This window comes from Populus nigra, chromosome 1 (genome assembly GCF_951802175.1).
Source record: "Populus nigra chromosome 1, ddPopNigr1.1, whole genome shotgun sequence".
Classification (NCBI taxonomy): Eukaryota; Viridiplantae; Streptophyta; class Magnoliopsida; order Malpighiales; family Salicaceae; genus Populus; species Populus nigra.
In genome coordinates this window covers 36,083,764-36,107,111 of record NC_084852.1, presented here as the reverse complement: position 1 = coordinate 36,107,111, position 23,348 = coordinate 36,083,764, and the positions used below count along the sequence as shown (strand labels likewise).

General features: G+C 34.0%; 4 protein-coding genes across 8 annotated transcripts; 1 reads left to right on the top strand and 3 right to left on the bottom strand.

The window, feature by feature from the left end:
• Window positions 1-85: 85 nt before the first annotated feature.
• On the bottom strand, window positions 86-4,745 carry LOC133674297 (uncharacterized). 2 transcript variants are annotated; one of them, XM_062095354.1, is made up of 8 exons: window positions 4,502-4,745; window positions 3,611-4,030; window positions 3,450-3,502; window positions 2,675-2,712; window positions 2,169-2,487; window positions 1,334-1,632; window positions 837-977; window positions 581-754 (listed from the first exon to the last, which is right to left on the bottom strand). In XM_062095354.1, exons 1-8 carry the CDS (start codon window positions 4,512-4,514, stop codon window positions 730-732), a joined length of 1,308 nt encoding a protein of 435 aa, XP_061951338.1. In that variant the 5' UTR covers window positions 4,515-4,745; the 3' UTR covers window positions 581-729. The 2 variants fall into 2 exon arrangements, with proteins under 2 accessions (XP_061951331.1, XP_061951338.1); XM_062095347.1 differs by having other exon boundaries at window positions 86-977; window positions 4,502-4,744.
• Window positions 4,746-11,154: 6,409 nt separating this feature from the next.
• On the top strand, window positions 11,155-12,861 carry LOC133689396 (RING-H2 finger protein ATL3). The gene has a single exon (XM_062109261.1). The coding sequence runs from the start codon at window positions 11,710-11,712 to the stop codon at window positions 12,538-12,540; it is 831 nt and encodes a 276-aa protein (XP_061965245.1). The 5' UTR covers window positions 11,155-11,709; the 3' UTR covers window positions 12,541-12,861.
• Window positions 12,862-14,049: 1,188 nt separating this feature from the next.
• On the bottom strand, window positions 14,050-15,573 carry LOC133689404 (uncharacterized). Of its 4 annotated transcripts, none has more exons than XM_062109278.1 (3): window positions 15,484-15,573; window positions 15,173-15,262; window positions 14,050-14,773 (listed from the first exon to the last, which is right to left on the bottom strand). In XM_062109278.1, the coding sequence occupies exons 2-3, from the start codon at window positions 15,254-15,256 to the stop codon at window positions 14,372-14,374; spliced, it is 486 nt and encodes a 161-aa protein (XP_061965262.1). In that variant the 5' UTR covers window positions 15,257-15,262; window positions 15,484-15,573; the 3' UTR covers window positions 14,050-14,371. The 4 variants fall into 4 exon arrangements, with proteins under 4 accessions (XP_061965262.1, XP_061965258.1, XP_061965257.1 ...); XM_062109274.1 differs by having other exon boundaries at window positions 15,376-15,489; XM_062109273.1 differs by lacking the exon at window positions 15,484-15,573 and having other exon boundaries at window positions 15,173-15,477.
• A 1,263-nt stretch (window positions 15,574-16,836) lies between these two features.
• LOC133676176 (ubiquitin-conjugating enzyme E2 34-like) lies at window positions 16,837-22,202 on the bottom strand. The gene is made up of 10 exons (XM_062097788.1): window positions 21,940-22,202; window positions 21,626-21,709; window positions 21,147-21,201; window positions 20,012-20,050; window positions 19,822-19,885; window positions 19,655-19,716; window positions 19,524-19,563; window positions 19,364-19,391; window positions 18,917-19,008; window positions 16,837-17,547 (listed from the first exon to the last, which is right to left on the bottom strand). The coding sequence occupies exons 2-10, from the start codon at window positions 21,680-21,682 to the stop codon at window positions 17,277-17,279; spliced, it is 708 nt and encodes a 235-aa protein (XP_061953772.1). The 5' UTR covers window positions 21,683-21,709; window positions 21,940-22,202; the 3' UTR covers window positions 16,837-17,276.
• Window positions 22,203-23,348: the final 1,146 nt, after the last annotated feature.

Below are 23,348 nucleotides of genomic sequence, written 5' to 3'. Positions count from 1 at the left end.
ATGTTTTAGCTTCGTTGTAACTTTAGTAGCTCGGATAATTCAAGAGAGCCTCACGAGAAAAAACAACAGGAGGCATGAAGAACAGTTGAATAAATTTGGTCTGCCTCTGCATATATATTAATATTAATACAAGATCTACCCATAAAGTTTATATGGAACAACAGATAAGAGTGGCTAGGGATACTTCAAGTACGCAGTGTAAATAAAAAAATTGTTTTGATCTCTAAATATTTCTCCCTATAAACAAAATATGATGGGCGATAAAATTCATTAACTTGTGACCCCCGGTTAACAACTGCGAAGATGAAATGCAACATGAATGCATCATGTATCAGATATTCTATGACCTGTCTCAGCCTCCTCCTGTCCCTTCAACGAGCCTACCACGAACCCATTTCTTAGTAGTGTCCGGTTTGGAAGGTGTCTCTTCTTTCACATACTGAACTCTGGATCCATTCGGTAGATTAATCTTTTCAGACTTCAGACTCCCGTTTGGTTCCACTTGGCCAGGTTGCTTTCCTGAACTCGAATGGTCTCCAGGACTCGCAGTGCTCAGTGAAGACAAACCATATGCACTGGTGCCTAAGTGGTGAAGTTCCTTCTCACCATTCAGTATATCATTGAAGGCTAAATTACAGAAATTAAGGTCTTCATCTTTACTTGTTTCCAGGATCTTGGTCCCATTTACTTGTCTCAACGCTACTTGACCCAAGCCTCCGTTGCCTGCATTTATTTCCTTCTCAACCTCACTAACCTGTTTGGTTGGTGCAAGAGATGGGTCAGGGTGCCTGTCAATCTCAATCTCATTAGATATGCTATCATTGGATATGCTATACCCTGTATCCACAGATTCAATTGATTGAATTGCTTCAGAAATGAGCTTTCTGGCTTCGATTAGGGAGGCACGAGCGATGGGGCTCCTCACTGCAGCTGCTTCAAGAGTGTTAGCGGCCTTCTCAGCTTCTGCAATTAACGACCTGCAGGATATCTCATAAGATTAGTATAGTTTTTCTACAGAGTGAGCAGTAGAATATTTTGGTGGAAAGTTCAAATTGCAACCAGATGAAAGAGCCATGAAACTCAGAAGAACATGATGGGTTCTTCTAGCTTCAACACCGCTACCATTTTCCTTTTCAGCAACAATTTCCAGTAAGGACCAAGAACCAAGTGAACTCAACTAATTGGATGGAATAGTACCAGACACCGGGGTTGAAAATTATTAATTGATAGATGTTTATGAATTCATAGTGCACGTTAGTAAATTCAACTTTAGTTTCTATTCATACACCAAGTCATGTACTAGGTATGTCATGTCCAATATAAGCAAGCTAACCTTGCTCGTTCAATGGCTTCATTTTTCTTGGTTTCTGTGGCTGTTCTTTCCGCTCTGATGTTCTTTATCATCTCCAACTTCGAGCGTGCCAAAGGATCTTTGTATGACGGTGTCTTACTTCTTCGCCTCAACTGCTGAATTGGGCTTCTGGTACCCCCCTTTTCTGTATCATTAGTTCTCCTTGTGGAGTCCTGTCTAGCAGACTGTGAGCCACCACTTGGCCTCTGCCTTGGCTTTCTGGCTCCAACTGGTGTGCCATGATATTTAGAAATGCCAGAGAAGACTCTCTCACGGTATTCCTGGTGGGAAAAAAGAAACTTGATTGATTGTAATGGGGGATAAAATATGTGCGAGTTCACAGCTGCAAACTTGAATTAGTTGAAATTCATACCATCAAGAATCACATTTAAACTTAACTATGAGGGATGAGTAGATTGTATGCAAATGCAATCAGCAAAAGAACATGGAGCTAGCCAAACAATGAGTAATACTACATAGGTTGAGAGAAAACAATGAAAGAGTATCTAGACAAAAAAAAATATCAAAATATGCATATGTCCAGATCAACTAATTCTTTTACAGGTATATCACTTCTGTACCATATATATCTGATGAAAAAATATTAGACATTTAGGTCATAAAATATGTCATATATGTTGGCCAAGCAACACCTTAAATTCTTATTCCAAAATCAATTTTTGTTTCAGGCCTCAATTTTGTTCTGGGTTGTTGCAACCCTCCAATTTACCACTAATATCATGGTCTAATATCAGAATTCAGAATCAATATTCATTGGAGGGAACATATAGCATAAAAAATGCCAATACAAACTCACAGGATCAGCCCATTTTGCAGCAATGGCTTCTGATATTTTTCTTCTTTGTTCAAGGGATTTCGGTGCTCTCTTGCTACCTTTTGGCCTAGGCGTTGTTTTCCTTTTTTCAACACTCTCCACCCATTCAAACTCAAGCTGTTGCCTTAAGATATTGTAGGAATCCCACTGCAGCTCTCCCTCACCAGTATAGCCTCTTCTTGAAGCTTCTGCGATTAAGTTCTGCCATTCAAAATAACAACCTTCCTGCATCGTCTGCTTCTCACGGCGCTTCTGCCACCCTAATCTAACTCCATGCCCAATTTTCACCCTTGTCTCTTTGCTGTAAGATAACAACAGGTGGACAGTTTTCAATCTATAACTTCCAATCAGAATCTTCTATTCGGGTAAAAAACAATTTAGAAGGCAAATTAAGATAGTGTAGATGACAAAAGCTCTATTAGCATTAGCAGTGGAAATGGCATTTTAAATCAAAATTTTAGCAAAGAGGTAAAAAGAGCAGTACCCACCTCTGAGCGTGTCCAAGGTTGGCTAGCTTCATCTTGATCTGCACAGTCAGATTTTAGAGTGAATAACAAAATTTAATGTGTCGATTGTAAACATAGTCATCATATACAAAATCTATTAAGCCATATCATGCATACCTTATATCTTTCCAATAAACTAGCTTAAATAATCATGTGAGAATAAAACTGTCCACGAAGGTGAGATAGACAAAGAAGATCATTAAGCAGATGAACGTTAGGAAAAGGAAAAGTTCATCTTGGATGAACCATAAGGCAGTTGAAACTAAGCATGAACTCAAAAGAACAGCAAAACAAATGCCCGATCAATTAAAGGTCAGAAGTTTCAATCAGTTGCTAACTTTAGTTTTTCTTAAAACTATGCAAAAAAAGTCAGGTGCCAAGGTCAGTGTCAATCATTGTTCATTACAATAAATCCTCTTGACTAGCCAAAATTAATTCACAACAATATCATAGACCAGTTTAACTGAACAATTTACAGTAAGGAAGAACCAGCCAGCTATGGGAGAATAAGCACTGTGTTGGGATGTTTACCGGTTTTGGGAAGAGTTTCAGCTGGCAACAAAGGCCTACAGTCTGAACTGAACTCTTAAAGAAATAACCGAGACAAAGGGATTGAATCTCCTAGAAAACTTCATTATTCCTTTGCTTAAGCTTATATTAATTTTTTCATCTGAAAACTGATTTCTATTATGGAGTAGATTGTAAGCTTATAAGATCATGCCAAGGGAATATACAAATTATTCTTACATGACATCACCTTAGGATCCTGCATTGCAAGCCTTGTTCTTTCTCTAATCTTCTGAAGGGTTTCTGCAGATGTATTAAAATCTTTAAGTAACATTGCTAAATTAAAGGCCAACAAATGAAGAAAACCATTTATCTTTCCTTGCGATTAACAATTATTTAGTTATTGCTTACCAGGGCTATGTTTCCTCCCTTTGTTCCATGGCGTGTTCCCTTTATTTGCTTTAGAAATCCTTTTCCGTCTCAATTTTTCTCTGTCGTCTAATGTCATCGAGTCTTCGCGTAAAGACTCGACCTGCGCTGTCAAGGTATCTGAATTGGCACCAAGCTGTTCATTTCCACGACTTGTTTTTCTGTTTCCATCTCCCTTGTGAACCAAAGACTGGGGTTCAAAGGTAGCAATAGCCTTTATCCAAAGTTTACTCCTCTCAAAACCATTTATCTTTCTACGGAATTCAATACATTTCCCTAACGATAACAGCCTCTTATCATCACCAAAGGTAAATGGACTTGAAAAAACTTTGCAGCGAACATGGGATTGAGCCCTTAGTGGACCCAAAGGATTTTGTAAGGAAGCCTGAGCAGTAGCAATATCTGCCCACCAAAACCAAACGTTAACAAAATCAGTGGTAAAGATTACGACTCCTACAAGTCCACCACATATAGACAGTGAAAACCCACATATCCAACTAGAAAGTCTAAATAAAAGAAAGAGACTTGCAGGCTAACAACAATCTTTTGTACCATAACAATACACAAAAAAATGGCAGTCATTGGTGAGAGATAACAAGGGAAAGCACGAGAAAGAAAAGGAAGAAGAATATCATACAGTACGTAGCAAACTTCTTTACTAACAGAAAAAACCTGAATCATAACAGTGAATGATGCAGATATAGAGTTAGGAGTGAGAATACATTGCGTGAATATCTTGCTGGAAAAAAAAACTGGGAAGCTATCTAAAAACAGAAAAATTGGTAAATTGTCATATTTCTAAAGCAAAAGCACACAAATTTAGGTAAGAAAAGCAAGAAAGCAAGAGAGAGAGAGAGAGAGAGGAGAAAGAACCTAATAAAGGCATTGATGAGAGGTCATTCAGCTAAACCCAAAACCAAGTAGCTCAAATGGTCACCTAATAATACGTGAAATTACTGAGAGGAAGACAATTTTCTATCTTCTCTTATAAGATGGAAAAATACCAGAGAGGGTGAAAAAGGGCGTGTTGTTTTATTTTGAAAGGAAGGGAAGGAGGAGGAGGGTAAGATGCAGAATCTTGAAAGAAGTGGAGGGGACAGAGAGAGAGCCACAGAAAGAGAAGCGTCTGTCTATTAGTTGCAGAAGCTAAGATAGAAGCCCATGGCCATTGGATCAGTCTGAAAATAATCAAATCTTAAACCCTAGTACATATAATATGGGCTGATCCAGCTCACATTTTTGGGCTTTAGCTCATGCTTTTGAATAAAATAATAATAAGCTTTGTTGGAAGACTGGAAGACAAAAAAAAAAAAAGTGTTCAAAATGAGGAGTGCATAATATTTGATTGGAAATAAATTCAATTTATTGGGTGTTGGTTTTGGTTAAAATATTATTTATTTAAAAATTAATAAAAAATATTTAAAAATATTTTTTGAATATAATATAATATGAGGGAATCCAATTTACATTTATGGGCTTCAGCTTATGATTATGGGTAAAATAATTCATTGCTGTATTTCCAGTAGCTGAAGAGACAGAGAACCCACCAAAGGTAAAGCAAGAAAAAAGGTTTAGCTGCTGTGGTCAATCGTGTGACTTGTTCCGTTCCTGTCCCGGGTTCGACCCTCTATGTGCACGCCTGTCACCCCCGCGGTGCCTTACCTGCTCCTGAGCTTGCAGGATATCCAGTGGGCCGTGGGGAATAGTCGTGGTGCGCGCAAACTGGCCTGAACACCCCATGTAAATCTAAAAAAAAAAAAAAAGGTTTAAATGAAAGCAAAGACTCTCTTTCAGAATTTGCTGGTAATATTATACAACAGAGAAATGCCATATTTGTAGACTTCAGTCACACAGTTCGTTCAGAGAGAGAATAAAGAGGCTGCCAAAGAGAACTTGACTAAATTCGTAGTTATACGTTAAATTCGTGATTTTTCATGGTTTTAATTGAGTTTATGACTTTTTTACAAGTTAAGCTTGTTTTAATCTTTTATCCTTGGCTGCTTTTCATCTATTTTTTTGTTATTTTATATTTGAACAAAAAAATTAATAAAAAAAATCTTTGAACCTAATTGAGTTCATGAGATGAGTCACAAATTTATAAATTAATTTACATTATCCATGTTATTATTTTTTTTAATGTATTTTTGTCCCTTAAATTTTTTTTTTTAAAAAGCAAATTTATTATTTATTATCAATGATCTATTTTTGTTATCCCTGTCTTACACGCCTGTCATGTTTTTTTTTTAAAAAAAAATATTTCATACAAAAAAATTCTCATGAGCATTATTGTCATATAATTAAATGAAAAGTAATCTTAGCAAAAAAAAATTATTGGATTTAATGACGCGCATGACTTCTGTGACGAGTTTGCTTGATTGATTTGAGTTCATTTATTTTTTTTAATTGAGTGTTGTTTTTTATTAATTTTATAATTTAACATTAAGTTAATTGGGGATTGAGTTTTTCAATTTATTTTTTTCAAAATTATTTCTATAAGTTTCATAAGTTAACTCGAGTTGATCTAAATAAATTTAATATGTTTTCATCACAATATTAAATAAAATATTATGTAATATACAGTTGATTTTCAATTTTTAGTTAAAATCTATTTTTCTAGATAGCATATTTATAAGGTCTACACTTTAGTTTTTTTTTTCATTTGAAAAAGATTTTGCTTTGATTTGCAGGCCAATAGGATAATAATGTCTATTTAAAAAAAAAAAAACAATGAAGATCATCAAAGGATGGAGGGATGTAAAAAAACAAGTCTAGTATTGTTGAGTTTTGTTGATGAACACTATGTTATGATAAATAAGAAATAATAGCATTTTGATAATTGATTATTTTATAATGCTTACAAATAATATTTTATTGAATTTTATTGTTATTTTTGGAAATATAAATGACCAATAAAAATTATAATATACTAAAATATTTTTGAAAATACGTTTTATTTATATTAAATGATTTATAGCTTGTCAATCTTTATATGATGAGCACGCACATGTGCATTTTTTTTTATTGAAGCATTTTTTAACTTCGAAAAAATTAAAGAACACAATAATACCACGAGATACGTACAGTTAAATAACTCAAAATGTTCTGTGCATGAAAATGGGAATAAACCAATAATAATTATTTCCATTGAAGCAAAAGAAGGGGGGAGATTGAAGTCAAAATTGCGTTGACCACAATGGTGGTGATTCGCCGACTAAAATAGGAGTTATTTATTTATATGATTTTATCTTATTAAAATCTTTTAAATGTACTAAATATATTATCATTGAAATTGCAATATGTTCTGAATATTTTATTCTTTCCTACTTTTACTTTTATTTTCTCTGTCATGCTTTTGTTACTGTGTTACCTTATTCTTTTTCTTTTTTTTTATTTAGTCCCTTGATTTTTATGATTATTTAAATTTATTTTTATTTAAGTTTGGGTAATAAATAAATATTTTTTTTTGACAAAAATTAATTATTTTTTAGAACTCTCATTCCAATATACGTAGCAGCCAGTCGACGGGACCATGGCCGGATGGCCAGCTGGAGCACCAGAGATGACGCTTTGAAGATTCTTTCGAAGTACAGTAGAAAGTAGAAAGCTGCAGAGAAAGGCACGGGAGACTGATGCTGTTACCGTGAAATTGTACTCGTCGCTAATTATATTGACCAAAAACTAAATAAAAATAAAAGGGGGCCATGTTGACTGGTTCAAAAGTCTCAATGATAGCAGCCAGACTCTTGCTTTACAATCCAGAATTTCGTTCCCGTTAGTTTTTTTTTTTTTAATTAGAACAGTATCTTTTGATTTTTTTAGTATTCTGGCAAGCTGAATCATCGGGATTATATATGCCACGGGTCAATTATTTTTTACATTTTAAAAATAGTCAAGATCTAAAAGTATTAGGTTTTTTTACAAAGTTATACCTAAGAGTCTCAGGTTTGATTGCAACGCCTGACCCAAGAGTAATGTTTATAATATTAATAATAACATTAAACTTGGGTTAACTCTTAGCATAAAAGTGTCTGGACTGCAATACCAGACCCAATAGCATTGGATGTGGGTCTGGCTGCAACGTCGTGTCATAAAAGTGTGATAATTAAATAGATTAGTTAAAAAAAAACCAACAAGAAAAAAAAACTAATGAAAAAAAGAAAAAAATATATGAATTAATTGGCTTAACCCTTCAAACCAGGTTAACCCGTTATACCTTGAATTCACATCGTGAAAGTTTGATAATTAAAAAGAAAAAAACAAATTAATGGGTTAACCCAGAATTAACTGGGCTAGCTCGTCAAACCAGGTTAACCTGTCAAACCAAGTTAACCCGTTAAATCCGGGATCCGTGTCATGAATGTCTGGTAACTAAATAAAAAAAAGTGAATATTAACAAATTGAACTAAACAAAAAAAATTAATTAAAAGAAAAAAAATCCGGGTTAACTCGTCAAACCATGTTAACCTGTTAAACCCAGTATTTGTGTCATGAAAGTCTGACAACTAAATAAAAAAAATTAACATTAACAAACTAAATTAAACAAAAATATTTATGAAAATAATAAAAAAATTAATGGGTCAACCCGGAATTAATTGGGTTCACCCGTGAAACCAGGTTAACCCATGAAACTCGGGATATGTGTCATGAAAGTCTAATAACTAAATAGAAAGAAATTTAACATTAACAAACTAAATTAAACGAAAAAAATTAATTAAAAAACAAAAAAGAAGCAAAAAACAATCCCAAAAAACATAAAAAAACAGCTAAAAAAACTTAGAAAACTAAAAAAAAAAAGCCTAAAGAATCAGTGTTTTACTGTGGATTGCACTGTGCAGTCCACAGTAAAACATCGATGCCTTTTAGTATATGTTACAATAATAAATGAAAAAATTAATTAAAAAGAAAAACCAGAAAAAAATCCGGGTTAACCCGTCAAACCCGAAACCCGTGTCATGAAAGTTTGATAACTAAATAGAAAAAAATTTAACATTAACAAAAAAAATTAAACAAAAAAAATATTCATTAATAAAAAACAAAGAAAAAAAACTGCTTAAAAAAACAAAGCAAAAGGCAAAAAAAAAAAAGACAGCTCAACATTTCACTGTGGACTGCACTCGAAAAAATAATTAATTAAAAATAAAATCAGAAAAAAAATCTGGGTTAACCCGTCAAACTCGGAACCCGTGTCATGAAAGTTTGATAACTAAATAGAAAAAAAATTAAACAAAAAAATATTCATTAAAAAAAACAAAGAGAAAAACAGTTTAAAAAAAGAAAAAAAAACAAAACAGCTTAACAAAAAAGTAAAAAAGCAAAAAAAAAAGAAAAAAAGCAAGAAGCTGCTCAGCGTTTTACTGTGGACTGCACTGTGCAGTCCACAGTAAAACACTGAGCAGCTTTAGTTATAGTTCAATATATATAATAATTCAATAAATATAATTTTTATTTAAAGATAAATTAGCATAAAATTGTGCAATTCAAATTCCAAATACAAGTGAAACATTGAAAGTTGTATTGATAACCTCATCAACTTAAGAGGTCCAAATACAATCTAAAAACACAACTTAACTAGAAATAAATTTAAAATATTTTTTTAAAAAAATATTAAAATGACAATATATTGGTTCGATTTTGATCAACTTGGGTTAACTTTTCAAATTCATAACCCGTGTTATGAGACCATGATAATTCTAAATATAACAAATCATAACAAATTATGAATCTCAATTCTCAGTAAATTTATTGTTGAATAATGAAATTGAAAAAAAAATATTCTAAAAAAAACACATAAAATGAACAAAGTCAACCGAGATTAAATCGTAAAACTTGTGACTCAGGTCATGAGATTAAGACAATTTTATAGAAAATAAATTGAAACAATCGACAAAGCCTAATTTATAATCAATATTATGTTGAACGATGAAACTAAAAAAACATCAATTAAAAAAAAAACAAAAAAAAACTCAAGTCAAATGTTAAACCCATGACATGAATGATAAGACAGAGATAATCACATAAAAAATAAACCATAATAAATTATGAAGTTTAATATCCACTAGATCAAATATAGAAGGATGAGATTAGAGAAAAAACATGTATTCTCTTATTAAAAAAGAAAACAATACTATTTGGCCGGAACGGTACCAGAATGTAAGTTGAGATTACGAGCGAGATGAAAATTATTCTTGCTTGTTCTGTTTTTTCAATTGAAATAAGATAGATAAAATATAATGAAATCAACAACCTTGATTCATGGATAGAACTTAAGAGCAGGGGCTAAAAACCACCATGCATCCAAACAAACTGAAGGAGCTAATGGCTCTGGCAAGCCAGCTGCATGACCCTTGATACTAGGCGGGTGGTCTCTGTTGTCTTGTAGAGTCTCTGTTCTCTCTGTTCTCTGTTCTTTTGTTGGCAAATTATCTTGCCATCAACGTTAATGAAACGAGGACAAATTCTGCGTCAAATGGAAGCTTTGTGTGTGTTCTCCCCCGAGGGTATTTCCTAGAAAGTCCAACGATCCAAATAATAACCCTCTGAATTTATAATATATCTTTTTTTTCGAGCTTGTCTAATGATTTAAATTTTTAGATTTAATTGATTTTTTAATATGGTATTAGAATTTTAATAACCAAGCGGTTATAAATTTGAATTTTAATATCCTTATTTATTTGATAAAAATCAAGTATAGGATAACGTGAGTATGTTCAAGTTTTAAATTTAAAGAAATTTTACTTGAGGAGATATATTAAAAAATAATATAAATTATATATCGAGATTTTATTTAATAATCTCTAGAAATTTTCCTTTTTTCTTCTTCTCGAGTCACACATCTAAACTTGTTAGTTCAAAATAAATGTTGTATACAGAAGGAATCATTGGTATGTATCAAAGGAATTAGCCTAGTCAAATGATACCAATACACTTTTAGGAAAAAAATAAGAAGCTGGCCAGCAAAGTAGTTAATAATAATTAAATATTGTAAATAATTGAATAACTTTAAATTTCAAATTAAGATATGATTACTTTGGACATCAGCTTGGTGGGACTTCTGCGGTAGAATGTTGATTTGTTTAGATAAAGCAAAAATCCAAAGTAGTGGTAACTATTAATGACAAGTTTTGAATTACGTTTAAATGTTATGTTTTAAAAGTATTTTTTTTTAATATATTAAATTAATATTTTTTAAATTTATTTTTAATATTAATATATTAAAATAATTAAAAAGTAAATTTAAAATAAAAATAAGATTTAAAACTTTTAAAAAATACGGTTTAGATGTTTCCCATGACAATCTAAATTAAAAGAAGAAGAAAAGTAATTATTTAGATGGTAGTTCAGTGATAAAAGCTTGGAACCAAGAAGCTTGCTTTTTTTGTGGTCTTAGGTTCGAGTCATATGACTGCTCATATAATAGCTATTGAAGGTTTATATGGTCATTAACTTCAGAACTCGTAGGATTAGTTAAGATAAATACAAACTTTTCCGGACATTCTCATTAAACTAAAAAAAAAAGAAGAAGAAGAAGTGAAGCGCAGCATGAGCATGGTGAAGGACGGAAAAAAAGAACACAAGAGAGGACAAAGAGAGGAAGCACCTCGCCACCACCAACAATACGAGACGCAACTGTCTGTGAGTAAAGAAAGGGGCAGTCTTTGTATTGTTCAAAGACTCTGGTCTGCTCTGTATTTGTTTGCTTAAATTAAAATCTGCTTAGACCCAGACATTGTATACTAGTTCTCCTTTTCCTCTTCCCTGTCCCAAAAGTCCAAGGCACCAGTCTTTGAATTCTGATTCACCATTCCAATCAAACACACATTTCTCCTATTTCGCTTTCTCTTCCTGTAGGGAGTATTTCTTTTATACCCCACTTTCATTCATAGCCCTTGAGGCTAAAAACTGTTCCTTTTTCTCCAACTTTGGTTTGTGGGTTTCAAAACAAACCACCAAAAAAGAAACCCCATTTCAAGTTTTGATACAATCTTTCACACTTCCTCTTGTAATTTTCATCTGTGTTTTGCTCATCTGCTCATTTTCATTCATACAGTTTGAGTCTTTGGTGTTATACTCTGTGATCAGCAATGGGGAGATTAGATGACTCAGCGACAATGGAAATAACCGGCAAGGTTATGGTTGTTGCAATTGTAATTCTATTCTTGGTGGTGGTTTTTGTTATTTTTCTACATCTTTATGCAAAATGGTTTTGGTGGCGCATTGAAGAACCCACTCACCCTCAACAATCTCGCCGCCGCCAACGCCGACGCTATGTATTTAACTCTGGTCAAGACCCAGTGAGAAGAGGGCTAGAGCTCTCTATACTGAGATCCCTACCACTAGTGATTTTCCAGCCCAAAGATTTCCCAGGTGGACTAGAATGTGCTGTTTGCTTATCTGATGCTGTAGAAGGAGAAAAGGTCAGGTTGTTGCCTAAATGCAACCATGGGTTCCATCTTGATTGTATTGACATGTGGTTCCAGTCCTATTCTACTTGTCCTCTATGTAGAAGCTCGGTAGCACCACAAGCTCAATGCGCTAGTGGTGCCAATAACAACAATGACCTGGAGGTGAATATTCATTCTCCGGAGGAAATTTTTATTTCTGGGTATTCAATAGAATCTCCAGATTTTCCAACAAACGTGTTGTTTTGGGGGGATCAGACTCTTGTAAGCACTGGGGGCGGTTCCTTGGAAGAAGGACCTTCTTCTTCAGCTTCTTCCGCGCCATCATCTTCAGCTGGTGCTAGGCATGATGAGATACTTGTGATTGATGTTCCTGTGCAAATTACCGATAATCTTGCTGAGGATCAGGAATCAAAGTTGCCAACGCCTACGCGGTTGAGGTCATTGAAAAGACTTTTGAGCAGGGAGAAAAGGTTACCTCCTAATTGTTCTGATGGTTCTGTTGATGTTTAGTCATTGTGAATAATTTAATTCTGGTCCTGAAAGTTTCTGTAGATGCCTGAAGATATTGCATTATCTCGGCATCGTTCGCTTGATAGAAATTATCAGATTTGGTTCTACCATCTTTGAGAATTGGTGGTAAAGGAAACTTCTTTGATTGATTAGCTAAGTGTCATATGATTCTTGATATACTGAAATGGCTAAGTGTAATTAGCCTGTTGTACAGGTCCTTTGTGGTAACTCTGGTCTTGTAACAGAGTTTCACAACATTTGCTTGGAATGAATATATTGTATGAGAAGAGCCGTAGACTACAAGGCTCCTCTGTTCAAGTAGATAGACCAATGCATTTCGCTTCTTTCTTTTCTACAGAAGATGTATTCTGTAGATTTTCTTTTCAATGTGATTCATCTGTAGTAGAGCCGTTAACACAATGGTTCCTCTTAAAGCTTTATGATTCAAATGGCACGGGTTGATTGTGTTTCAAAATCGGTATGAAATTCTTAATATATATTGGCACAAAATTGGTTGCATCAAGTGCGGGTGGGACAAGGTTCATTTTATCCAGAGATGTTGAAACTCCCTTTCAAAACTCATCTTATAGTAAAACTCATGCATTAATATGTTCCGTAATTTGGCCAAATTTTGTGCTGATGAAGGGGAAATTTCATAGAGATGCTGAATCCATCAGCAGCGTATCCTTTGGCGACCTTTTTGAAGAACCAATTGCAAGATACTACCAATCTCCTTTAACCAAAGCAGTGTCATTCTTTAGGCATCAAGTTTTGGGGTATGAGCCGATCGATAGTTCATCGGCTCATACCCAAAACCCTGTTTCTGAACATGATAGCAAGGCACGAGCCATTAAAAAGCGTAGTAAGATTTTCAACAAAATGCTGCAGCTGAAGTTAACAGGACATATATCAATCACAAGTTTGAGATTCCTAAAACTTCTCTTTGTCAGATGATCTTGTTTTTTCTGTTAACAATAGAATAGTTGAATTGATCGAAACCTTGGTACCAACCGCAGATAGCTGGCGTCCATCTTCATTGTGGATTGTGAAAGCTTCCTTTACACTAGTTGATTGCTCTTCAATAGTCCAAAACCAAAGCTTTTGGCCATGTGGGCAGCACCATCACTCTTGACCACATAAATTGGCCCTTAATCTCTTCGTAAACCTGCAGCAGCAGACGTTTTGTCCATTTTCAATGCCATCTTTTGCTTTATTTTTGCAGTTTTTTCCTTTTGGTCAGTCTCGTCTCTCTCTGTATCTCAAGCAGTGGATATTCCTTCATGTTTACACTTTGGAGCTGGGAGAACGTTCGAAGGGTGAAGTGGGAGTTGTCTGGGCCGTTTTCAAATCAATACCCTTCTACTTCCACATGCAATCTAGGACAAAATATGGATAGAAATTCCTGAAACATGGAGATCAAGTGCCCCCAAATCCTTCATCTTTTTAATTTTCCCATACGCATCAAATGTATTGCAATTTGGATAACATGTGCTAATATATGGTAGAAAGTTTAATTGGCAACTTGGAATAGTTTTTTACTTTAAAATTTAATCTTTTATCTGAGTCACGCGTTCTGACTCAAAAAACAAACAAACAAAAGGAAAGAAAGAGACAGAAAATAGAATAAAACTGACAAGTTGTCCTGCTTGCGGGCTCTTTCTACTGTAGATAATCTACTCTGCACATTAAAGTTGATATTTGGATTCAAGATATTAGTTGTTTCTGCCTGTTCAAATGATCTGATACAATTTGTTGACACAATCCTTCAACCAAGAGATGCTTTACTACAGAAAATGAAGAAGTTCCGAGCAAAGCTTTTGTCGCTGAAACACTATGTTACCAAGTAAACAGGTCCATATGCCTTGACACCATGAGGATTATTAAGCTGGTCGAGACACATATAAGGTGTCTCATTCTCCACCCTCTTTGAATGGTTGAAAAGATTAGTCAGTGGCCCAGATGTTTGTCGCCGATGCCTTGCATCGACTCCTCTCCCACTCCCATATATAGGACCGGAAACATGACCCTTTCTTGGATTTGAAATGTGAGAGCTATTTGTCGGTTCCACGGTAGGCTTGGTCTTTTTCTCAGCTTTCCACCATTTGAGGAGAGTGCGTTTCCAGGACCTCCTGCTCTTTTTCTCCTCTTCTACTCTTCCTTTTCCAGATTCTGGATGCTGTAACGGGGACTGTAGATTCATTTCTCTTGCATGTTGTCTAGCTTCTTCCAAGAACTGATCGTGGTTGTAAACTTGTAACGTTAAAGTAAAAACTAAAAGACACTCTTAAGAAAGTTTCTCCTGTCTCCTCAATCCTAAACAGCTACATAGAGATGCTTAAAACAGTTGTTCAGCTAATGAGAAGTTTAGTTTTGTGGATCAATCGAGGGCTATAGCCCGGAGACCCTTTGCCTTTATCCAATATCACATCACAAAACTTGGTGTACAGAAAACTAGAGATTAGGAGACAAAGACGAGTATTGTCTCTCTTGCTAAATCTGAAATGTTTTTTTCTGATTGATATCAAGTTTCTATTTTATGTTAAGAAACTAAGGTGAGAAATTTAAAATAAACAAATAAAACATGGAGCACATAAAAAGGAGAAGTGGCTAAAAGCTCAGACAGGCTGCGTACCTGTGTAAAATCAACTTCAGGATCAAATTCGTAGGCACCATAATCGCTTGCCTCGTAATGTTGGTACATTGGAGTTTTATTCATGGTTGCCTGGAAATCTTTCGAGTCAATACCATAAACGAAAGCTTTCAAGATCAAATAAAACGAATACAATCAAAAGGAATCACAAAAAGGAACATCCGGCAAAAGAGGCGAGCCATTACTTGTATTTTGTAAAGGAGGGTAGTGGAATAAATATATATTGAAGCATAAGCAGTTAGTGATATTACTAAGAGACAGAGATGAAGTGAAGTTCACAGTTGTCTGTCTACCTTGAGTTAATTTCTTTAGTAAAGAGAGGAAGAAGCACAGAGAAATAGATGCGATATAAAGAAGATGCCATGTCAAATTGAGATGTGTCCTCTCCTTGTGGAAAAAAAGCTACCGAAAAAAATTAAATTTTTTTTTTTTACTTTAAATTAAATTTTTTATATATTTTTTAATGTATAGATATTAAAAATAATTTTTAAAAAATAAAAAATATTATTTTAATATATTTTTAAGTAAAGAATACATTAGAAAATGACATCCTGTACTTGTTTAGTGGTTAGAGGCCGAGGAAACAAGAGCTTTTTGGTAGTTGAAAACTGAAATGGCAATCCAACCTCTTGGTAGCAGTATTTGGTCAGGAAAGGACAGGTGGGTAAATTGGTTGGAGAATTCACCATGGACAAAACACATAGCCAAAAGTAGCACTCAGAAATCAGCAGAAAATCTGGCCCGCTAACAAATCTTTTAAGAAAAAGAAGGTAAATAAGATGGAATCATTCCGATTATTACTTTCCTTTCAATTTAAACGTACTCGTTAAGAAAGGGTGGAACCTAATGCTTGTTTGCTTGCAGCAGCTATTACACTTTTGAGGACCAAACACCCCCTTATAGCCTTGAATATGGACTTGGAGGAGCTGGCAATGATGACAAGGACGAGAGTGGAAACAGTAGAGGAGCCAGCCAGCCCAGGCTTTAAGCACTAGTGCAAATTGATTAGGCAAATTGATTTGAGATGCAGGCTCACCACCGTTAAACAATGGTGATGACGATCATAACAAGCAATTATTATGCCTGAAAAAGATGGAGAAAAGGGCCCTTTTAATCTAGTTGAGGGGATGTACAAGGTTACCCACTTCATTTCTGCCGCATGTCACGGAGTTATTTGGGCTGTCATAATTTAAGGTTTTGGAGGTCAACGACAAACAGCCTCGAAACTGAGGTGTGGTTGGGGACTGTAACCCACTATATAGTCTACAGCACAAGCTCATGCTTGCTGACCTTTCTTCTCCTTGTTTCTACATAGCAGGAACTATCACGCCGGAGCAGAAATGGAACGCACTCCATTTAAACAGGTCGGTTTCTTTGAGCCAAGTAAATTTGGCCCCCAAATATGAGGTCCCTGCGATGGATGGAAAACAAACCATTCTTGTTTCAGGATGGTTGCATCAGAAGCCCTGTCCTGAAAAGGCATGGCCACTAACGACTGATCTTATCATGGAAGACCCATATCATTAGCTCAGATTATTCACAGCATTTTGTATCTGGGTGTGTGCTTTTTACCCATATAGACCGTAAGAATCAGGAGGCTAAGTGTATTAGAGCATCACACGCTACGAACAAAATGAACCATATGGTAAGGTAACAGTGCTGGCCAAATCAATATCATTAAGCGAACTATAAATAATCAAGTGCACAGACAAGGGATCGTTTTTCTTTTGACTAGGCAACAGAACGTGGTATGGCAATGATAATGTTGTAGCAGTGACCTTGAACAGAACTTCGAAACAAGAAGAAAACAAAGAACACCAAGCTGAAGTACCAAACACAACCCCCCAACAAAATTGGCATTACGATAGCATCAGAAGTATGCAAACTTCAAGCATTAGAACAGCCTGCCGACAGTAATATTAGCAACAGTCAAGAGACCCAAGTGGGCCTCATCAGCATCGACCCCTGTACAATTTTCTGGTAGATACACGGCATCAAACCTAAAGGAGGAGCATTTGAAGAGTAGTCTAGAAAACGCCTGGATTACCACTGATCCTTCCAACATTTCCATTGTCCAGTCTAGATTTCAAAGTTGAAGCAGAGGCAGCGCCATCACAACACCAAAGATCGAAACCAGCAACAACATCATCCAGGTTGGAAATGGCTGCTTCCTGTTTCTTCTCTCATCCTTTGGGGCATCTACTCTTTTCGCATCTTCCACTGAAGAATCACCGTGCTTTTCCAATTTGGCTCTGGATTTATCTTCTTGTGGTGCCTGTGATGAAACATGCTGCTCAGAGTGCAGCTCCTGGTCATGCTTCTCCACATACTCGGGAAACAATTTCCTGAATGCAGCACTGTCAAGAAGGAGCACATCAGATCCGATTAGAATTTAAACTAATTGATTAATTCTTGAACACAAACATTAATAGATTTTAGCTTCGAGCAAGCTAAAGAACGCATAAGAAACGTAACATAATCATAACTACATAAACATTGAATCCACTGCCTTTATGGGAACAGGTAAGGATAATGGTGATTAAACAAGGAGCACATTTTGACAATCACTTCAATTAGATCATTGACCCGCGCTATATTGTAAGTCAGATTAATTTTTTTTTAACATAAAAAATTATCGAGGCATTGATAACTTTTTTTTTCCAGCAAAAAAATATATTAAATTATTTGAGGATTGACCCGATATGACCCGTTCAATTTAACAGGTCAGACAACTCGGTTGACCAATAAAAACATAGTTTGACTACAAAAACTTTAAGACATCTTTTTCAAAAAAACAATATTGAAACAACATATTGTATCAATCCAAATAATCACGAGTTAACTTGCCAAATCCAAACCCTTGATCATGATAACCCCAACAGAAATTAAATCGAAACAAATTATAAAGATAAAGTTTAATTCACAATCAATCCAATGTTGAATGATAAAAAACTTGCAAAAACAACTCAAGTCAAATCGGATTAACTTATAAAATGAGGATGGGAAAACCTTATAGAACAAATTATATATCACAATTCTCAATCAATTTAACTTTGAATGATGAAATTAAAAAAAAATCAATTTTAAAAAGGACTAAAAAAATTACTTGAGTAAACTCGGGTTAACCCACTAACCTCATGGCTCACGTCATGAGATTGAGATAACCTCACAGAAAGAAAATTAAAATAAATCATGAAACCTAATTCTCAATCAATAAAATGTTGAAAGATGATATTGAAAAAAAATTTAATTAAAAAAAAGATAAAAAAACTCGAGTCAATCAGGTTAACTCGTCAAACCCTTGACTCGAGTTATGAAACTGGGATAAACCTATAAAAAGCCTATAAAAAGCAAATTGAAACAAATCATGAAGCTCAAATCTCTAGCTAACCAAATATTAAAAGATGAAATTGAAAAAAAAACATAGATTAAAAAAAAAAGACTACTGCAATAAATAGTGATTTGTGAGGTGGTGCATAGGACAAAAACTCATCTCTTTTAATGTTTTGTTAATAATGCAAACCCAAAGATAGGCATGCATGAAAGGCAACGACAACGACAACGAAGCCTAAATCCTCTTGCATCATTCCATGAAATCATAAATCAAATCCACCTCAAAATATAACCCAAGTGTGAATAAAGTGGGAAAAAAGAAATGCATGGTGATTGGGGAAATGGTCCAAATGGATCCTTAGATAGACAAGAAAAGTAGAGCACTGTACTTACTTCTTACAATTGAAAGCAAGAGAATCCTTTGCTAGGCGTCGCTTATCAGCAGCAGTAGTGTTCACACTTCCTGTGGTAGGACTGTTGTCCGTCTACATAGCAAAGATGCATCCTTGTTTGAGAAAATAGTCTAGGGAAAGTAATATAAACTTAAAAATGCCTCCAAATATGGGTTCCCAAGGAACTAATACATAGTTTAACCACCTTTTGTCATGAACCAGACCAAAATTACAGTAACAACAAGATAATGCCAGCTAAACATGCAAAACCCATCCCACACAAGTTGAATGGAATAGGCCAAAAAATAAAAATGGAAACTTTTAGCTACAAGTAAATTATGCAAGTCTGATAATCAATAACAACAAAACAGATTCTGAAGCAAGAACCAGCCTTAACAAATTACTACATTGAAAACATTTAGGAAATTGAGAGCCACAATTAACTCACCATGAAAGAAAGAAGCCCTGTAAGTATACTGCAGCAATGAAATAGGAAGAATGTTAGACCAAGGATCTTTAATAACTAGCTCTTTATTATTTAGAACTAATAATCCAGAGAGTTAGAAAATTAATTGAAAAATTACACTTTAAGCCTTAATCTGTTTTACCTTGATACAGACCACATGGGGTTCCAACTCTCTGGATGAACTGGAAAGCAATAAGATCAGGGTAAACAAAACCAAAAATAAAAGATGGCCAAAAGTAAAATGTTGTAAGCATAGCAGGGTAAAGAACTTACAATCACTCATGGATAAGCATATTTTCTTTTGAGTCATGAATCGCCCATTGGGAGTGATCATACTACATAGATAAAAGCCACAAAAGTTAGAAGCAAGCCTGAACTAAAATAAAGACACAGGGAAAATGATATTCTGGAAAAACTTAAGCAGCAATAAAGAAGATTACATGATTCCAGGAGGTTTATAGGGATACTCTGGAGGAAACTTGATTTTTCCATAATAATATCCACCTTATCACAAGGAAGTCAGAATTTCCGATTAGAATAACAAAACAAGTGACACTACATTTTTCACTGAGCAAGATAACCACACTATTTTCTGTATCATGTATTGAATCAACAACATGGCTAGCAAACCTGCAAAAGGTGTTCCTTCACTTCCCTCCAACACATAATCTGAAACATCAAAGTTACATAACATCAATATCAAAAAACACCTCAGTGAATTAAGACCACAAACAGCAACAGAGAACAAAAAACGAATAAGAAGAAGAAGAAGAAGAAGAAGAAGAAACAAAACACAAAAAGCAACAGAGCAAAATAAAAAATAAAAATAAGAAGCAAAAAGCAAAATGACACAAAAAAGGTTGAAAATGGAATCACTATGTGCTATGGATGAAAGAACCATACCTCACAATCATCTGTTAAGAATGCTAAAATTTTCCTAAGTAATCTCTTCACTTTCCTAAGCTCTGTCTTCAACTCATCCCCATTCCAAATAACAATTGTGCTATTTCATTGTGGCATTCTTCCTAATACCAAAATATACTTAACACTAGGAAAAATGACTGTTCGAGATAATATCAGATGCCTTTCCTTATATATTTGGTTGTATCAGATACGGTTGTAGATCTGAGATAAGTACTCTTGGTTGTAACAAGTACTTAGCCTAGCTTAGATAGCTATCCTATTGTTTTGTAACCTGTATCCTATTGCATGTGTATATATACACAAATTATTCACTGCCAAACCTACTGTTTCCTTTATATTTCTATTTCTTCTAATGACATCTCACGGCATCATCAGCCAAGGCTGTAAAATCTGCATGTATTCATTCTTAAGGATGAAAAGTAACGTTTCTGGAACCTTTAGCATCTCCTTCATGTATTTAATGGAGGAGCAACAACTCCATAATTGTGAACTAATCAAGCAAACCAGTAACAAACCGGGAAGCAGTCACAAGTGTTTTGCATCAACTTTTCCACACAAGGTTTGGAGTTTGAATGAGTCCAAAGACACAGAATTCAGTGTTTCAGCGGTTGCCTACAATATCTTGTATGTCATAATTCTTCTGCCAAATCTCCGTGACATTTGAAGCAAGTCTAGACAGATGATTAGATATTGTAATTCTTTTACCCTAAATTTAGATTGCAATAACTCTAGGTCACCACTCATGTCCACAAGTAGATGATGTAAAAGCTCAGAGGAATTGGATATATATATATATATATGAAAATTTCAGAGAAGGAAACAAAAATAAACAAGAACTTACGCCATTCAAGAATGTCACTTGGAGAAGGACGGGCAACAACATGAGAGACTGGTTCCTGCAAATTCATTATTATAAAACAACAACAAAAAATCAGTGTCGAATGATGAGAAGAAAAATGAAATGAAGTTTCATCCAGCAGTAAATGGTTGGTATTTGGTACTACAAAGACATTCAAATATCCAGACTATCAATAAAACATCGGGTAAAGGAAATAACAATCAAGCAGTAGATACGCAACCAACCATGTGATCAAAAATCGAAAATAAGCTACAAAGTAAAGTAAAGCAGCCGATGAAAATAAAACATAATCATCCATCTATCATAAGAGACTACAGTGTATCGAAAAGGATGGTGTACGTTTGGGAAACTGAAATGAAAACCCTAATGGGTAAAATTGACAGTCCCAATCTCTACTCTTCCCCCATTAATTCACTATGAAAATAGCACAAAATGGACTACATAACATAATAAAAACATACTTTACAGAGAGCTCTATATTCCTTCTGGAGTCGCTTGACACACGATTTCTCAGCCATGAATCAGGTACCTCCTCCTCTTATTTCCTTGGAATGATAAAAAGAAACAGAAATTTATTATAATACTAACTAAACACCATCAACCACTAATCAGGTCAAACTTCGATTATCATTATTATTACAACAATAAATAAAAGCAAGAAAACCGATTAAAAGAAAAGGATAAGGAATAAATCGAAGTTAAACCTAGATGAAATCTATCAGATAGATTAAAAAACAAATAGTAAGGACGAGGAAGAGGAATTAGAAATCGTTACCTTAGTTTATTTAGATTAGATTAGATCAGATCAGATAACAATTTAATCCAATCTAAGAATCAGATGTCAGAATCTAAAGCTCAAACGAACAATCGAAGAAGAAGATTAAAAAAAAAAACAACTCATGTAACGGCAAGGGAGAGAGAGAGTTTAAGATCGCACGTACGACCTTTTTATGTTTTTTTTTTTTTACTTCATTTTTAAATAATTTTGTAAGGGTTGGATGGATGGATCATGGACGGACGGACGGAAGCTGAGAATATGATTGGACCGTTGTCGGTGACAAAAAGACTTTCAATTTGTTGATGTTGAATTTATCGGAGGAAGTGGTAAAAAATATTTTTTATTTTAAAATAATATTTTTTTATTTTATAAATTTATATTTTATATATAAATAATTTAAATATATATATATATAAAAGACTGTAACATGTTATCAAACACTACCATGTTACAATTACAATTACGTTACGTTACAAATTATATTATAATTACTTTACGTTACAATTACGAAGAGATGAAGAAGCACTGTACACCCAGAATGGGAACAGTGCGCTTTTTTTATTTCAGTCTTGAAGCATTTTCTACTCATTAAATTATTTATTTTATATTGTGTTGACCAGGAATTATTAAACTATTTTTTTTATATTGGGTTGACAGAAATTAAGTATGATAATTTATTTTGGTTAGTTTATTATAGGGTTTTTATGATATATAAAAAAATATCTTAATATTAAATTATTTATTTATTTAATAAAATAAAATAGTTATAACAAATTAAAACAGTAAGGATCAAATTTGATATTAAAATAAAAAAATAGCTTTTTTATTGTTCATGAGACACAAATTATAAATTTTAGCCCTCAAAGATTATTTTTTTTCATTCATCATCCTTATTTTTTTGTTTTGATGTTTCGATTTTTTTTATTTGTTTTACATTTTAGTCTTTCAATTTTATAATTTTATAAGAAGAGAGAATTGCAAGAAAATTATAAGGAGAAATAAAGTTATTGGTTGCCAACTTTTCAACAACTAAAAAAATCAATCTTGATCCCTCGTCTTATCATAGAAAGTAGATTGGAGTTTTTTTTTTAATTTGAGATGATTTTTTTATTAATTAAATGTTACTTTGAGATTACATATGAATTTATTAATGTTTATAAAGTATTTTTTATGTATTTTTAAGTAAAAATAAGTTAAAGCCAAAGTTTTTTATTGTCAAAAGTCAAGATCAAACTTTCTAGCAACTTGAGGTGGCTGAAAATACAACCAGTGAACCACATGTTGTATACTTTTTTTTTTATATAAAAACAATTGGATGGTCGACACGTTATACACCATATTTTAAGAAAAATATGGTCAGATGTGAATATAACTTTACAGACAATGGGCTAAATGAGTGGGCCCAC

What these genes read in the sequence shown, in the direction of transcription:
- LOC133689396 (XM_062109261.1), top strand. Translation starts at nt 11,710, where the DNA reads ATGGGGAGATTAGATGACTCAGCGACAATGGAAATAACCGGCAAGGTT.
- LOC133689404 (XM_062109278.1), bottom strand. Translation starts at nt 15,256, where the DNA reads ATGAATAAAACTCCAATGTACCAACATTACGAGGCAAGCGATTATGGT. An exon ending in CTGAAGTTGATTTTACACAG is followed by an intron (nt 14,774 to 15,172) that starts GTACGCAGCCTG and finishes AACCACGATCAG; the next exon opens with TTCTTGGAAGAAGCTAGACA.
- LOC133674297 (XM_062095347.1), bottom strand. An exon ending in TTGCAATGCAGGATCCTAAG is followed by an intron (nt 2,713 to 3,449) that starts GTGATGTCATGT and finishes CTGACTGTGCAG; the next exon opens with ATCAAGATGAAGCTAGCCAA. An exon ending in CTGCAAAATGGGCTGATCCT is followed by an intron (nt 1,633 to 2,168) that starts GTGAGTTTGTAT and finishes TTTTCCCACCAG; the next exon opens with GAATACCGTGAGAGAGTCTT.
- LOC133676176 (XM_062097788.1), bottom strand. Translation starts at nt 21,682, where the DNA reads ATGGCTGAGAAATCGTGTGTCAAGCGACTCCAGAAGGAATATAGAGCT. An exon ending in TATAAACCTCCTGGAATCAT is followed by an intron (nt 19,717 to 19,821) that starts GTAATCTTCTTT and finishes TTATCTATGTAG; the next exon opens with TATGATCACTCCCAATGGGC. An exon ending in CCCATGTGGTCTGTATCAAG is followed by an intron (nt 19,392 to 19,523) that starts GTAAAACAGATT and finishes TCATTGCTGCAG; the next exon opens with TATACTTACAGGGCTTCTTT.